The sequence below is a fragment of the Phalacrocorax aristotelis genome, chromosome 7, assembly GCF_949628215.1.
Source record: "Phalacrocorax aristotelis chromosome 7, bGulAri2.1, whole genome shotgun sequence".
NCBI classification, from domain to species: domain Eukaryota; kingdom Metazoa; phylum Chordata; class Aves; order Suliformes; family Phalacrocoracidae; genus Phalacrocorax; species Phalacrocorax aristotelis.
In genome coordinates, this window is record NC_134282.1 from 37,814,687 (window position 1) to 37,829,834 (window position 15,148).

The 15,148-nt window shown below is 37.6% G+C and overlaps 1 protein-coding gene and 1 long non-coding RNA gene across 3 annotated transcripts in view; one reads left to right on the top strand and one right to left on the bottom strand.

Annotated features, from left to right (window-relative positions):
• TRPM1 (transient receptor potential cation channel subfamily M member 1) overlaps positions 1-15,148 on the top strand; it is a 54,094-nt gene that overhangs the window by 14,388 nt on the left and 24,558 nt on the right. Inside the window, exons 8-18 of the mRNA XM_075100156.1 lie at positions 394-466; positions 1,309-1,409; positions 4,198-4,371; positions 5,393-5,527; positions 6,467-6,517; positions 8,090-8,230; positions 9,430-9,459; positions 11,924-12,213; positions 12,761-12,989; positions 14,516-14,638; positions 14,980-15,111. Of these exons, the coding sequence (XP_074956257.1) occupies positions 394-466; positions 1,309-1,409; positions 4,198-4,371; positions 5,393-5,527; positions 6,467-6,517; positions 8,090-8,230; positions 9,430-9,459; positions 11,924-12,213; positions 12,761-12,989; positions 14,516-14,638; positions 14,980-15,111 (1,479 nt within the window). The remainder of the gene's footprint in view (positions 1-393; positions 467-1,308; positions 1,410-4,197; positions 4,372-5,392; positions 5,528-6,466; positions 6,518-8,089; positions 8,231-9,429; positions 9,460-11,923; positions 12,214-12,760; positions 12,990-14,515; positions 14,639-14,979; positions 15,112-15,148) is intronic.
• The window catches only part of LOC142060249 (uncharacterized), a 37,424-nt gene continuing 26,625 nt past the window's right edge, over positions 4,350-15,148 (bottom strand). The window contains exon 3 of one of the 2 annotated variants that reach the window (XR_012661673.1): positions 4,350-4,629. This is a non-coding gene — a long non-coding RNA (uncharacterized LOC142060249). Of the gene's footprint in view, positions 4,630-12,107; positions 12,197-15,148 lie in introns of those variants that run through there. The other variant, XR_012661672.1, reaches the window with a different exon arrangement.

A 15,148-nucleotide genomic window follows, 5' to 3' on the forward strand; every position in this document is an offset into this window, starting at 1 on the left:
TATGATAGTTATCTTGGGTAACTCGCATTTCCATTTCCAAGCTGGTATTTCCGTTACTGCTGCAAAGGAATAGAACTGTTAGGGAACAATCAGTTTGGCATGGCAGTTTTGTCACCACTTTTCAAAATTAGCGGGTTTGGTGAAGAAGTTTGAAGAAGTTTGTCACAGTTACCAATGCAGGGATGTTTTAGGACATCTTTATTGAAACAATTTAATTAACTAAATTAAAATTAAATTTCAAAGAAAAATCTAGTGGAACTGTACTTTTTGAAAAATCTCAAGTCTCAGAAAACACTAAAGCTTTACCATTCTGCTCTTTTTTCTGTCTAGGTGTTTAGTCTCTCTCTTTCATGTGTTGTAATTTTGTGTGTTTGGTTTTATGCTATCCTTTAGATTACCGTGTTCCGCATGGGGTCTGAAGGGCAACAGGACATTGAGATGTCTATCTTAACTGCTCTCCTCAAAGGTAGGTTTTGCAAGCAATTAGGAAGAATGCACAAATTGATCCCAGGAAGACAGTCCTATACACTGACTGAGACTGAGTCTTGATATTTAAGTCTTTTAGTTGCTTTGATTCTAACAAGTAACCTGAACATGCTTGGCTTAAGATTAAGATTAGCTTGAAGCATAAAATCTAGACTGTAAGTTTGTGTGGCTTTCCTCACCTGAAAGCCTGGCATGGGAATGCTGCAACAACTACACTACTGATATTTCAACACATTTTATTTCAGTTCTAGCATATACTATTAAAGTTAGAAAAAAAGGTGGGAAAATTAAAAGACTATCTGGACTTTTTCCAGATCTCAGATTGTGCTCTTTAAGGGTTAGGGCAAAATGTAGGATCAGTTCCATATTTATTTGGAGTTTATATTTGCTGAAACAACTGTTTTCTGTCTGCAGGGATATAGTAGTTGATATGGGCTCAAAATGGGATCACTGGAGTCCCCAAAGCTAAGAAATAAAGAGGAATTACTACACTCATATCTACAGCCAGAGGAGCTGAGAGGAGTCTTCTAGAACAGTTAAATGTCCATATTTAACATCAGAATATAAAGTCAATGTGGAAGCTTTAAGGAAAAAGGGAGAGAATCTGGTTAACCCTTTTGAAATTAGGATTATGGGGTTAAATGGAAGATGCTAGGAATTGATTTGATGAATCTACTGCTTTGTGGTAGAATTATTCTAACGGTAGTATGATATGGAGTCAGGCTTGCTGTTTGCTAGTTCTTGGAGAAGTGAATTACAGAAGATTGTCCAATCTTGTTTGATCATGCATGCAATACTAAACATCTGTGTGTTTCTCTTTAGGTACCAATGCGTCTGCTCCAGATCAGCTCAGCTTGGCTTTGGCCTGGAATCGTGTAGACATTGCACGCAGCCAAATCTTTGTCTTCGGACACCACTGGCCAGTAAGACAAAGCTTTCCTAGTCACCTTGTTTGTTAACAATTTAAAATAAGTGATGGAATATTCACACCTTGGATTTTGCTGGCAGGAGATACAGTATTGAATTCCATTTTATGCTGACCTGATGTAGGATATCTCATTAATTACGAATGACCTATTTGTTTTGAAATTTCCTTATCCTGCCAATTGCAAATATTTAGCAATAATTTAAACTGTGAAAGAACGAAAAGCAATTTCATGACAAGCAGAAAAATAATGTTATTTAAGATTCCTTGTGAGATCTGAAAGAAAAAAAAAGCAAAAAACATTTATTGGAAACAATCTGTGGACTTACATACATCTGGACAACAGCAGGCCTGATCACCCCCAGTGAACTTGTGAGATGTGCTAGTGTTGCCTGGACTTCTGACTGTTTGTGTCATTGACAGGTGCTAGCAGTTGGTAAGGTCCTCAGCTACCTATTAAAGTATGTGGCAAGGAAATGCATGGAGCTGGTTAGAAGGAATTGTATTGCTCACCTCATTAACTGCTGTGAAAATCTCTACTTGGATTAATAGAGCAAAATCCTGATGACCAGGAGAAACTACTGCAGAAAACAGGCCTCTGGCAGACAGATTTGTGTCAAATGAACTAAGCAGCAAACCTTCAGTAAAGCTTTAGGTCCTGAAATTGTATTTTCTTTCTGAAATCATTGGAGTTTGATGCTGCAGTGGTTGAAGTCAGTGGTGAAACACTGCAGTGCCTTTGTTTATCTGTGTAACTAAAATCCTCTTTTTGAATCATTTTCATGTCTCACTGTATTGATGCTTTTTGCTTTACTGTGTAAAACATCTGGCACTGAGTTACTATAAAGTGTCACGTGGAGATCAGCCTAAAAGAGGCAGCAAGAAAGAAGTGCAAGAATTATTTTTTTTTAATTAGTTGTTTTCCCTGAAACTATACAATAAAATGAGATTAAAAGGAACCCTATTCCTGTGAACACTATACATAATGGTGAGATTTATTTCATTTGAGAGCCCATATAATTAGATTTAAACAAATATTGCTGCATATGCTGTTTTATTCCTTCACTTATAGTAACGTGATGTTTCCAACATTCAGTGTTCATTAAAATACTTATACAGAGAGGATTTAATATCCTAAAGATGATGATGTATTATTACCATAAAATATTTATTTGGATGGAATGTTCCAATCTGCATATTATTGTGGTTAGATTCAGAGGTATCACCCAGTAACTGAGGCCAGCTACTGCTTTGGCCTGTTTCAAACTCATACTCTACAACAACTTGTGGAAACAGTATCAGCCAATTGTGTTTCACTGTCATTTCAAATTCATAAAGATTGCTTCCACACTAGCCTGTGCTGCAAGTTGGCTGTTGCAGTTTTGTGCATTTGTTTTACAAATGGATTCATGGTAACTAGGCAAAGAAGATTATTTTTAAGATGAACAAAACCACAGAAAATAGGCCTTGTTAAAAGCTTGGTTCTGTAGTTCTCTGTGCAGAGCACGGATAGTTGTAATCCAGTTGACATGTTCGTGGAGGTTATATAACCTAAGCATTGGCTGAAGCAAGTTAAGCCTACAAATCACAGACAAGTAGTGTCAAGTTATTTGCATGTGTGTCTGCCTGTCTTGGGTAGTTAGGCTGTAAAGGGTAAAGCTGTTGCAAAGAGTAAGTGTGTCTGAAGAGGTATAAACAGAATGTAAATGAATCAGTTATTGGCTCTTTTTCCTCTCCTTTCTGCCTCTGCAGTATAGATGCTATGTGGCATCATGCAACATTCTTAAGCTCTTTCTGTCCAGCTCTTTACCCTGCTTGTTGCTTTTTATTTTGACAACTATTGCTTTCACTAAAAGCAAAGAAACTGAGGTGTCACTATGCTGGTTTTGGCTGGGATAGAGTTAATTTTCTTCAGAGTAGCCTGTATGGGGTTATGTTTTAGATTTGTGCTGGAAACAGTGTTGATCATACAGGGATGTTTTAGTTACTGCTGAGCAGTGCTTACACAGAGTCAAGGCCTTTTCTGCTTCTCATGCCACCCCACCAGTGAGTAGGATGGGGGTGCACAGGCAGTTGAAAGCAGGCACAGCTGGTAGGCCTGACCCCAACCGACCACAGGGATATTCCGTACCATATGACATCATGCTCAGCATATAAAGCTGGGCGAAGAAGAAGGAAGGGGGGGATGTTCAGAGTGATGGTGTTTTGTCTTCCCAAGTAACCGTTATGTATTATGGAGCCCTGCGTTCCTGGAGATGGCTGAACACCTGCCTGCCCATGGGAAGTAGTGGACGAATTCCTTGTTTTTCTTTGCTTGTGTGCATGGCTTTTGCTTTACTTATTAAACTGTCTTTTTCTCAACCCATGAGTTTTCTCACTTTTATTCTTCTGATTGTCTCTACCATCCCACCATAGGAGAGTGAGTGAGCAGCTGTATTGTGATTAGCTGCTGGCTGGCATTAAACCACAACAGTCACAAAATTGAGTAGTGTCTCTTCCCAGTCCTCTCACACTGATTTTATTTTGTGAGAGAAATTCTCCCGTCTACCTACTTCACTACTTTGACTTTCAGTGTTATTGGCGGCATTAGATATAACAGCTTGAAAAAAAAGAGTAAAGCTGTGGCTATGCAAAAAGGTCCTCATACTCAAGGAAATTATCATCTTTTGTTGACTGCATGTGAGAAGTGGTAACTGTGGAGCAATTTCAATAGGAGTGTATTCAATGAAATAGTCGCTGTACGATCAATTAGATTTCTGATACTTCTAATGCATTATTAAATATAGCCTTTAGGAAGCCTTACAGCTCCTGATGGTACCGCTCCTGAGAAGGAAAAGAAATCTCCAGCAGTTCAGACTAAAGCAGCCAGAGGGAAAGGAAAAGGGAAGAAAAAGGGAGGAAAAGGAAAAGAAGAGCCAGAAGAAGAAACAGATCCAAGAAAGCTTGAACTCCTGAACTGGGTGAGATAGAAGTACTTGTATTAAAACTGTTGAAAAAAAATATTTTTTCATCCTGGGGGGACAAAGAGAGAAGGAAAACACACACTTTCATGCTACAGAATGCTCATTTGAACATTCTCACAAGATCAGCAGTGGATTCTGCAGAGGTGCTGTTCAGTCTTTAAGCCAGGAATCCCTCTCTCATCGCATCTGCAACAAATGCAGCTATACCACAACACTACAAGCCAGTGCTCATCTGCTGCATCTTCTTCCTTGCACCTGTCAGAAGAAAATAAGTACACCAGTGAATATCTTCATCCTTCTTCGTACATGTTATATATTCAGTGAAGTCAGTTTAAACCTCTGCATTTCTAATTTTCCAGTTGCAATAGGTTAGATTGTTCTGTTCATGTGTCAAGGGGATTGTTGCTCAAGGAGTTTCTCCCTCTCCTACTGGGTTCTAACCCCTTAGATCATATTAAGAGAAGATCCATTAGGCTTCCTGACTAGTGGTTTCCAAAGGCAAAACTAAGTTGGTGAAGGAGGAGAAAGTGGTTCTTCCCAAATGATTTGAGTCTTTTGGCATTATATGTTGCCTCTGTGAGGCAGCAGTTTGAGTGGATGATATATACACAAGTTATCAGGGTAAATTATGTCAACCTCTTAAACATTACAATGTGTTCTTAAATTTTAACTTGTTCCTATCATGTTAGGCAAGTAAATCTCTTTTTCACATGATGTGTCAAGCATGGTATACCCAGTTTAGTTAAAAATACTGAACAAAATGATTGAAAGCTACAGTTATATTGCCAAAGGTTTCTTCCACTGCTCTCCTCTCACTCAAGACCTCATCAAAAAATTCTACCATCTGTATTGACTTACACATGGGTAAAATGTCATTTTCTAAATTCATTTTCACTTACAGATTCATTAACATACTTGGGAACTTGGTAATATCATAGGTAATGAAAATGTTTGTAGTTGTTGGCCAATCAACTCTTCTGTGCTCATGTAGTCTCATATTCTCCATTCTGCAATTCAGGTGAATTCCCTGGAGCAGGCTATGCTGGACGCATTGGTTCTGGATAGAGTGGACTTTGTGAAACTACTTATTGAGAATGGAGTGAACATGCAGCACTTCCTCACTATTCCTCGACTGGAAGAACTTTATAATACTGTGAGTGAGCAGAAATAATAAAATGCCCTGTGATATCTTTGCTACTGTATTTAACAGGGGCATCCTTTTTCTTCCTTTCCTGAGATATACTTGTTTTTTCAGAAAGCTCTGAGCCCTGACAATACACAGATGTTGGATAGTGGTAAAGAGAGCCACTGCTACTACCTATTGTGTCTGTACATATGCACGCTCCTAGTTAATAAGCCTAGAGCAGCTTTCAGAAGATATTGCATTTTGTTATGTAAATATAGTGATGTTTTTAAAATGCACATTCAGAACACTTAAAGGACTAACGTAGATAGTAAAAATTTAATACCAGCCAGTAGCGGTCATTTATTTTTAATCTCAATTACTTTTCATGTATGTGCCCTTTAATATTATTGAAATAAGCCTGTAAATTTGGCAAAGTACTTACCCAGAAACTTTTATTCTTAGCACATTGCAGAAGTCAGTATCATTTTTCTGTGTGGCCTAGCAAAGCAAAACATTTTTCCCCAAACCATAGAACACCATGCATTTTATTCAAATTCTCCCCATCCAACCCACAGCAAATTCATCAGGAACATAACTATCTCTAGCCTGTTTTTCTTCCTGTCATTTAAGTGGCAGGCAGTATATGGCAGCACTCATACAACATATAATCTCAATCTAGTCCTCCAGTCCTTTTATGGCTTCTGCAGCAAGTACAAGTTCAGGCAACACCACAAACTGCTGTGACCTGAACCACCACATAAAGGATTGTAAGAAAGGGATGACACAGCTCTTGATAGAAATGTGTTTGTCCTTGTAGCCCAGTTCCTTCTTTTTACCCCTGCAGAGTGTGATGGCACATGGTTGCCTAAAGTTCTGCTTACGACGCCAGATCATTATTTACATTTGTGTTTGCAAAAAAAATGAAGAATTGAAGCTCTAATGGACTGTGAATGATTTTTGTTTCAGAGATTGGGTCCACCAAATACACTGCATTTGTTAGTCAGAGATGTGAAAAAGGTAAGCTTAACTAACAGTAGCATTATATTTGCATGATTACATAAACCATGTGAGTCAACAGTAAAAGCAAGCGTAGCATGGGGGAAAGCACACATTTGAAATTAGATGGTAGCTGTCAAGAAAAGGAAAGCTAAACTAATTCTTGTGACAAACAGGTGTATCAGTCTAAATTGGGTACGGCTATACTGCACTCCTAGTAATTTAAAAACTAAAGAGGGGAAAGTTAAGCTCCCAGTGGTGTAATATATCATTTGACATTTAGGCTGATACTGTTTCTTCTCTATAAGAAGCTCACAATGCAGCATTACAAGGAGGGGTGGAAGGAAAAGCCTACTAGGTTAACTGGAAGCCCCGCTCATGAGCACAGAATTTGTTTCCTTTTGTTTGTTTCCTTGTATGTTTTTTAGTTACTTTTCTCCCATCAATCCTACTTTTTACCTGGGGGAAAATCTGTTCTGTTTCTCAGTGCTACAAGTCCTAAATTTGTTATTATTTTGTTTCCATTACATGTTAATTCATTCATTATACATGAATAGGGTCATTGTAAGACTTGTATTTGCTCTTTTTGAGGTTTTGGAGCTTTTAGTCAGTAAAATTCAGCTACACAAAATAGCCTGTATTCCTTTCTGCAAGGAAAACTGCTATTTATTTCCAGGAGATTTAGATGTGGGAATTATGCAGTACTGGATTAATGTATAATTCATCTTGATCTGCTTCATAGTTTTAACACTTTTCTCATTCAGTGTTTGTCTCTTTGAGTGTTACTAATGCTCTCTGCATTCTGCTTTCTGTCTGTCTCTCCTTTTCATTGCATTTTCATGGCTCACTCATTCAGCGGCAGTCTCGGGGATTCAGTTGGGTTAACATGGAGGTGATGTGTTTGCTTGGAATGTAGTTGTTTCATCTCATAGTGACTGCTCGGTGGTGCTGTAGAATCAGTTACTGTTGTAGGATGTAGCCTGAACAATGAAGCACAGTTTTCAGCTTATGGTTCTAGTAGAGTCAATACCACTATCCAGTTTTTAAGTGTAACAGTGGAAATTATAGTCTGCCTTTTTCTTTGGTTTTGGGCTGCACATTAATCTAAGTCATGTTGTACATTGTAGTCTTAACATTGTAGATAATATTATGATGAACTATAAGTTTCCATAAAATGTAAAGTATGCCTGATATTCACGATTAAATTAAGTCATGCTTTTATACTGGATTAATGATAATCAGTACAAAGTTATTTAACTTTATCAATATAACCCTTGCAAACAACTCAGGCTTGCATGGACGCTGACATATTGTATGAGTAAATCAAATGAAAATGTGTCCTCAACTACAAATACTGCCAACAACAACAAGAAAAAATCTGGCCCCCAAAAATTTTCATTATGTGAATCAGTTATCATAAATTTCATACAAATATTGAGACTGAAACCAGTGGCTGTAAATAATACCCGTGTGCCAATTTAAGCATGACATGATATGTCTATCCAGGCAATTTAATATATCTTATGGTTTTTTATCCTACCTGCTTATTTTGTTGTTTTTTGTTTGTTTGGTTGGTTTTTTTACTTTTGGTAGGGAAATCTTCCACCAGATTATCATATCAGCCTGATAGATATTGGTCTTGTACTTGAATATCTCATGGGTGGAGCTTATCGCTGCAACTATACTCGAAAAAGTTTTCGGACTCTTTATAATAACTTATTTGGACCAAAGAGGGTAAGAATGGATGTGACCATTGTGCTGATGGTGAAAAATAAGTAATACTCTGTTCCTTTGTCTTATGAAACACTACATGTTAAATTCTAAAGAAATGCTGCAAGACTGAAGTTGAAACTTGTGTAGTGAATATAAGAACATGTAAAACATCTGTTTTAAAGGATGGGAGGACCCAAAAGGTGGTAAATACCAAGCATTTCTAAACCTGGTGTTTACATATTTACTCATTCCTACTTGAAGCTGTAGCTCTCTTATAACTGTAAACTGTATTCGTCAAAAAAGGCCTATTGATCAAATAATTATAACCAACACTACCCTTAACTTGGGTAAGGCAGAGAGTTTAGCCTAAATACAGAAGAGCTCTGAATCTGTTACAATAAGTCTTGTAAAGAACTGCTCTAAGCATAAATCTTATCCTATGGAAGCCACCGCAGCCTCAGTAAAACATTTCATAGTCATGTACCAATCCTGAGACTATCAAGCATGGCCCTTGCTTTGTTAAAAAGTCTGTTCTAAGCAAATAGAATAATTGTCTTCAGTAGCTTATTTATTTGGTTGGTTCAGCTTTGAAGGTCAAGTGAAGCTTCCTAGCCTAATTACAGAAAGCCCCACACTAGGAAACATATGAGGAAACTAGCTCCACAAATAGTCAGAAGGCCACTCAAAGCCCAAGTATTCTGTAGCCAATATATAGTGTATATATATAGTGTAGTACTATCTGATGGAACAAAAACCTTTTACATAAAATGTAAACCAGAGATTTCACAATTGTTGGGGGTTTTTAAATGGGAAATTGTGAGAGGTTTGAAGATCTGTTATATTTTTTACTGCGTCCTATGGGTATCTTTACCCTGTGTGTGCTTAGAAGCACTATTTTTTTTTGAGCTTCGTGATCATGTGGTGATTTTAATTCTCAAAACAGTATATTATTGAATAATTCATTTAACTCTTCCTTCTGAATCAAAATATTTCACTTGAGTTCAGGATGGAAAATATTTTCTAACCCATTGTTTTCCTGCAAATGCAGTTAAGAGGGAGATTAATTAATCGTACCATTATTGGTACAATTATTTAGAATAGTAAGTTTAAAAATAAATACCATACATTTGTAAATGAAAATGTGCTTTTCCTTGGTTTTGTTTGGTCTTTGAATTTTCCCTTCCATCTAACTGATTTTCCTTTCTATTTTTAATATTCAGCCAAAAGCTCTTAAACTACTAGGAATGGAGGTAAGTTGGATTTATTGTAAAATGCTGTTTTTATCAGAGCATTTCCTGGTACAGTTGTTCTCTCGCTCTTAGCTTTTTCACTATTACTGTGGCTTAAAGTAAATTTCAACTAGACAGGATCTTCCATTTTGCAAACAGCATATGAAATACTTCTGACTTTTTTTTACAGGTAGGGTCTTGAGAGCTGCTTAAAGCTTTGCTCAATAGCCTTCAGGCAGTTTTTAGCACTATTATGTAATAACACATTCCATGTTGGAATATTGTAGATTTAATCATGCAGATGTGAACACTATTGATGTTGAAAAGAAAATATGATCCAGCACTGTTACTTATGGTCAAATCCCCTTTAAGCATGAAGTAACAATTCATGTGCAAATGAGGTTTTATCATAGATAAAACATTTAACAGAAGTGAAAACCAAGGTGGTCTGACATGTTAGATGCTGTCCTCCACTAGAAAACATCCTTGCTACTGTGATGGCACCACACTTTGTAAATGATGAAGCTGATCCAGAATTTTGGGTCCAACCCCTGCCTCAATTACTTTTGTGTCTGCAGAAATTTTGAATTGACCAGAATTAAGTCTGGGATGATGCCTAAACCCTCATTCTCTTCTGCTCTTGTTTCTGAAAAAAATATTAATATAGACCAGGAAGGCATTTACCAAAGTGGTTAGGTACATTTGTCTATGAAATATGCTTTTGTTAATGTTATGATAGTATTCAAACACAGTATGTGTACATGGTGCTTGTGTTACATATGATGTGAACTATACCCACACATAAAAGCCTCTATTTCCTCAAGCAGATAAGCAGCTTTCTTCTCTACAGAGAAAGTCCAGGTTATGTTTAATCTCTCTGATCAGCTTCCTAGTTTCTAATGGCTCAGGGCCAAAAGCTCAGCCCCTCAAGAGATATGGCCCCTTTTAATCAGCATTTTCACACACAGGTTGCTCAGTGCTTCTCCAAAAGCACATTTTGATTTTTCCTGTTTCTTTCAGTGAGAAATGTTTTATGTGGCACAAACTGAAGTGTTCTCTCCACTTGACAGTGGGTGTAGCCCGCTTCCTTCTTCAAAGAAAAAGAACAGGTGAAAAGAAAAATTAACATTTCTTTTGCTGAAATGGTCAGTTAATTGATGCGACTCCAAGTGTTTGGGTTTTTTTCATTTCCAGTGTTAGCTGCTCTAAAACAGGAAGTTTAGACTCCTTAGCACTTTGTCTTTCTTACCCAGGGTTTTGTTTTGATTTGATTTTCCTAGTGTGTGTGGGACCTAATTTTTGGTCCTTCATTTAAGATTTTGTGTCCTGTGCTTCAGAGATGTTCAACACTTGTGTCCATGCAGTTAATGACCCCTGAATTTTCCATAAGAGACAGAGGTCACCACTTGCAGTTCTTAAAACAGCTGGAAGAGAAATGCATACTTAATTGCTGAGCTGAAGAGTCATCTTTGGAAACCTGGGGTGTGAGGCTGAACTCTGAATTTGGTTTTCAGTTCACATTTTGTCAAAAATACTGCATTATGCTGTGCTTGCTTGAACAGAAATTAATTTTGTAGAACGGTAATTGCTTTTACTTGCAAACCACTTCTGAAACTGGAATCAAGGTCTACAATGATGATGAGCTCTGTCTACACCTATGTATGTGGTGTTCTTCCTACATTATCTAAACCCTAATTTTCCCAATCATGGCTTTTCTTCCTTCAGGATCCTGCTTCATTGTCAGTACTTCCCTTCAGTTACATCCATGTTGGTTCCTGTAGTAATGGCTTATCCTCCCTATCCCTTTAAGAAATGGGATACTTATACCTTCTGTTTGCACTGCATACATAAGAGGAGATTGCTTATTCAAAGGTGAAGATTCCCTTTAGTATCTTGCTGTTCTTAAGGATGCTGTTTGCCTGTCTCTTCCATTTGCATGTTACCACTCTCTCCAGCTGCATGTCAGTCTGAAAACTGCTTTGCTATCTATAAGATATGCAGCACTGTGTGTCAGGAATAACTGCAGACATACCAAATCAGAAATTACAGTGGAACCTATTCGTAGTGATTTCAGTTTTGTTAAACCTCTGTTGACACTGCAGTGGAATTCATTAAATTGTAATTCACTGCAAATCAACTTGTGCAATTACACATGCGGTAGAGATCTATTTACAACTCAGTGTACAGTGATGCCTTCAGTACAATAGGGTTCTACTGTGCTTATCCAGCATGGGTGACTTGTAATTAAGTATGCAAGAATTGGTTCTTGAAATAGAATACCAAGCTGTGTGTGCTAGCCCAGTGCATGCTCTGTCACATGTTCTTCACAGTATTACCGCTATTGGCATTCATTGCAGCAAACTGCAAAAACAAACTAGAACTTTAACTCTTTATATGTCCTCTCAATACTTTTTCAGTGTATGGTGCCATTGTCAGGTAAGCTGTTAAAAATTGATGGGAACATTTTTTCTTCTTTCCTTCCCAGGATGATGAGCCTCCCACCAAAGGGAAAAAGAAGAAGAAGAAAAAGGAGGAAGAGATCGATATTGATGTGGATGACCCAGAAGTCAGCCGCTTTCAGTATCCCTTTCATGAACTGATGGTATGGGCCGTGCTGATGAAACGGCAAAAGATGGCACTCTTCCTTTGGCAGCGAGGGGAGGAAACCATGGCCAAGGCACTTGTGGCCTGTAAACTGTACAAATCTATGGCCCATGAGTCTTCTGAGAGTGAGCTGGTGGACGACATCTCTCAGGATCTGGACAACAACTCAAAGTTAGTAGACACAGAGGAGACTTTATGTCTACTTGATATCGGGGGTTGTCTGACCTGCTGAGAAGCTTTACTTTTAGTAAAGTACAAACGATTTCTAGAATGTAGGTTCACAGAATGCCATTTGAAGATGATTTATCAACAATAAATAAGCCAAATTGTGGTCTCAAATCTGAAGGCAACACTAGCAAGGAGAAGACATGGATTTTTTCTGACAGAACACAATCTTCAGCTTCTCTCTCTGTAAAACTAGCTAGTTTTATTTCACAGAGTTATTTTCAGGATCTACTCACATAAATTAAGGTGTGTCTGATGATATATCTAAACTGGCCTTAAGATGTTATCGGTCTAAGCTAATTCTCTCTGGTCACTAAAAATTTATTTGGAATTTTTGTAGACTGTCCCCAGTCAAGCTTGAGACTCAGTTTTTCTTGTCATTTTACCTGTGTGGGGAAAAACATGACCCCCTGAGAACAGAATTAAAGTTCCAAATGCAAGCAAACACTGATTTCTAAATCAAACTTCACTGGACTTATCTTGCATTTTCCAGAGATTTTGGCCAGCTGGCTGTTGAACTCCTGGATCAGTCTTATAAACATGATGAGCAGATTGCCATGAAACTATTGACCTACGAACTGAAAAACTGGAGTAATTCTACCTGCCTGAAATTGGCTGTGGCAGCTAAACACAGGGACTTCATTGCTCACACATGCAGCCAGATGCTCTTAACAGATATGTGGATGGGACGACTACGCATGCGGAAAAACCCAGGCCTTAAGGTATTGCTGTTCTGCAGTTGTTTTCAACAATGTAGTTTCTTGCATGTAACACTACATTATACATAGTGTATGTGTAGACTAAATTGGCGGGCTAATTATAGATTTTAGTTTTGAGAACATACTTGTTTTAAAGCTAATTTTTTTTGTTTCCAATTTCAGGATATCTAAAGAACGTTAACCCATGACAAAGGAAAATATAAATCCATAAAAGGCTTAGCATGATTGGAATCTGAGAGCAAAGTTGTGGCTTTTGATGAATGATGAGATCTGTTCACTGAAAACATACACCTTTGATTAAAAATTAGTCGGATACAAGAAAAAATATCTTCATTAGCGATCCATGCAATGGAAATAGAGAGAAAATGTACCAGATGTGGACACATCCTGCTTACATTGCTTAATATTGTACCAGAAGACACAGAGTTGAGACTCAGTGTTGAAAAGAGTGAAATCTGTGCAATTGCATGGTCTGAAGCTATGTGATTTTTATTTCCCTCTTCTGTGATTTGATGATATGATCTCTTTTACTGATTTTTATATTTCCCAATTCTTGGATTTACAAAACAAAATGAGTAATGTGAGGAGGCTGACACAAAAGAGAAACATAAGTGAGCCAATGTTAAGGAAGCAGAGCAGTGTTTGCTTGTGTATGTTTTCATGTGAATATAAACCTTTCTTTGTTATATTATGCAGTTGCTGTCACCCATATTGGAGGCTCATCATGATGGTGCCACCTTCAGTCTCACCTCCTTATTTCCTTAAAGCCCGCATTACTGACAAAGTGCCATGCCTGTCTACCCAGGTCATACTCCCAAGCTTGCTGACATACACATTGCACTCTTTCTGTCATTCCCAATTTATTTCCACTTTCCCATGTCTCCATCTTGAAAGTCTTTAAAATCTTCAGGCAAATGTCCTGCCTTTCAGATTGCATCATGGTGCTTTCTAAATCTGTTTATCGATTTCCTTTCTTTTCTCCATAGGATTCATCAACCTGCTGATGTTGTAGTTTCATCACCTGCATTCTTTTCTTTGCTCCTTTTCTGTACTTTGGCAACTCATGCTTGTGTTTCTGTATCTCAGCAATCTCATATAGTGAAAGAACTCTCCCAGTGCTATCTGCAAAGCTTCTTTTCCCTTTCACATGTTTTTTAAACTATTAAAACTAATTACAGCAGGTGACTAAAGTAACTATAAACTATAGTAACAAACCTGAAGCCCCCTTCCAACCATCCCTGTGTCCATTCCATGGAATTCCTCTCCACACCTCTAATTCTGGAGCATTATTTCTTAATTGCAGTATATTCATGGAGATGGGGGAAGCCATGCAGGGTGCCATCTTTCCATACAAGACCTTATTGCCAATACTTCATAAGTACTACTTACTCATCTTTGTAGGTTTGAGGATAGCAGAGTATCTTGAATACTATACAAAAGAAAATATTATTTATGGGATTTGCCCTGTTATGTAATCTATTAATGTAAAGAAACATTGCCTCTGAGTTGAATTCTTTCTTGTTGTACAGGTTATAATGGGGATTCTCTTCCCTCCCACCATCCTTTTCCTAGAGTTTCGGAGTTACGATGATTATTCCTACCAGACGTCAAGAGAAAATGAGGAAGGCAGAGAAAAGGAGGAGGAAAATGTGGTCAGTAATGGAGATTATTAGGAAGTTCTACTGTCACAAGAGTACTTGGATTTTTAACTTCTCTATTACGCTAAAGGTCACTCAGGTTACAATCTCAACTGCCTCTGTGGGATAAAAATCAGTGAAGAGTTTTTGGAGTGTATAGGCTGGATTTTCAGGACATGTAAATTATCTCTATAGTTTCACAGATTTATGGAATGTGTACTTCTGCACTTTTAAAAAGAGGTGTGTTGCTCAGAGGAAGTGTTGTGTAGTTAAAAGTTGGCTGGCCTGGTAGTTGAGGAAAAGCTACTATTTTTACTATTGCATATTGATAAAAACTGACAACTTTGGTCTTCCAGGATGCAAATGTGGATACAGGCTCCCGAAAAGGAGATGAAGAGAATGGAAACAAAAAACAAAAGAGCCTTCCAATTGGAACAAAGATCTATGAATTCTATAATGCACCTATTGTCAAATTTTGGTTCTACACAGTAAGTCATGACAATTAAACTGATAGTGATTTTTTTT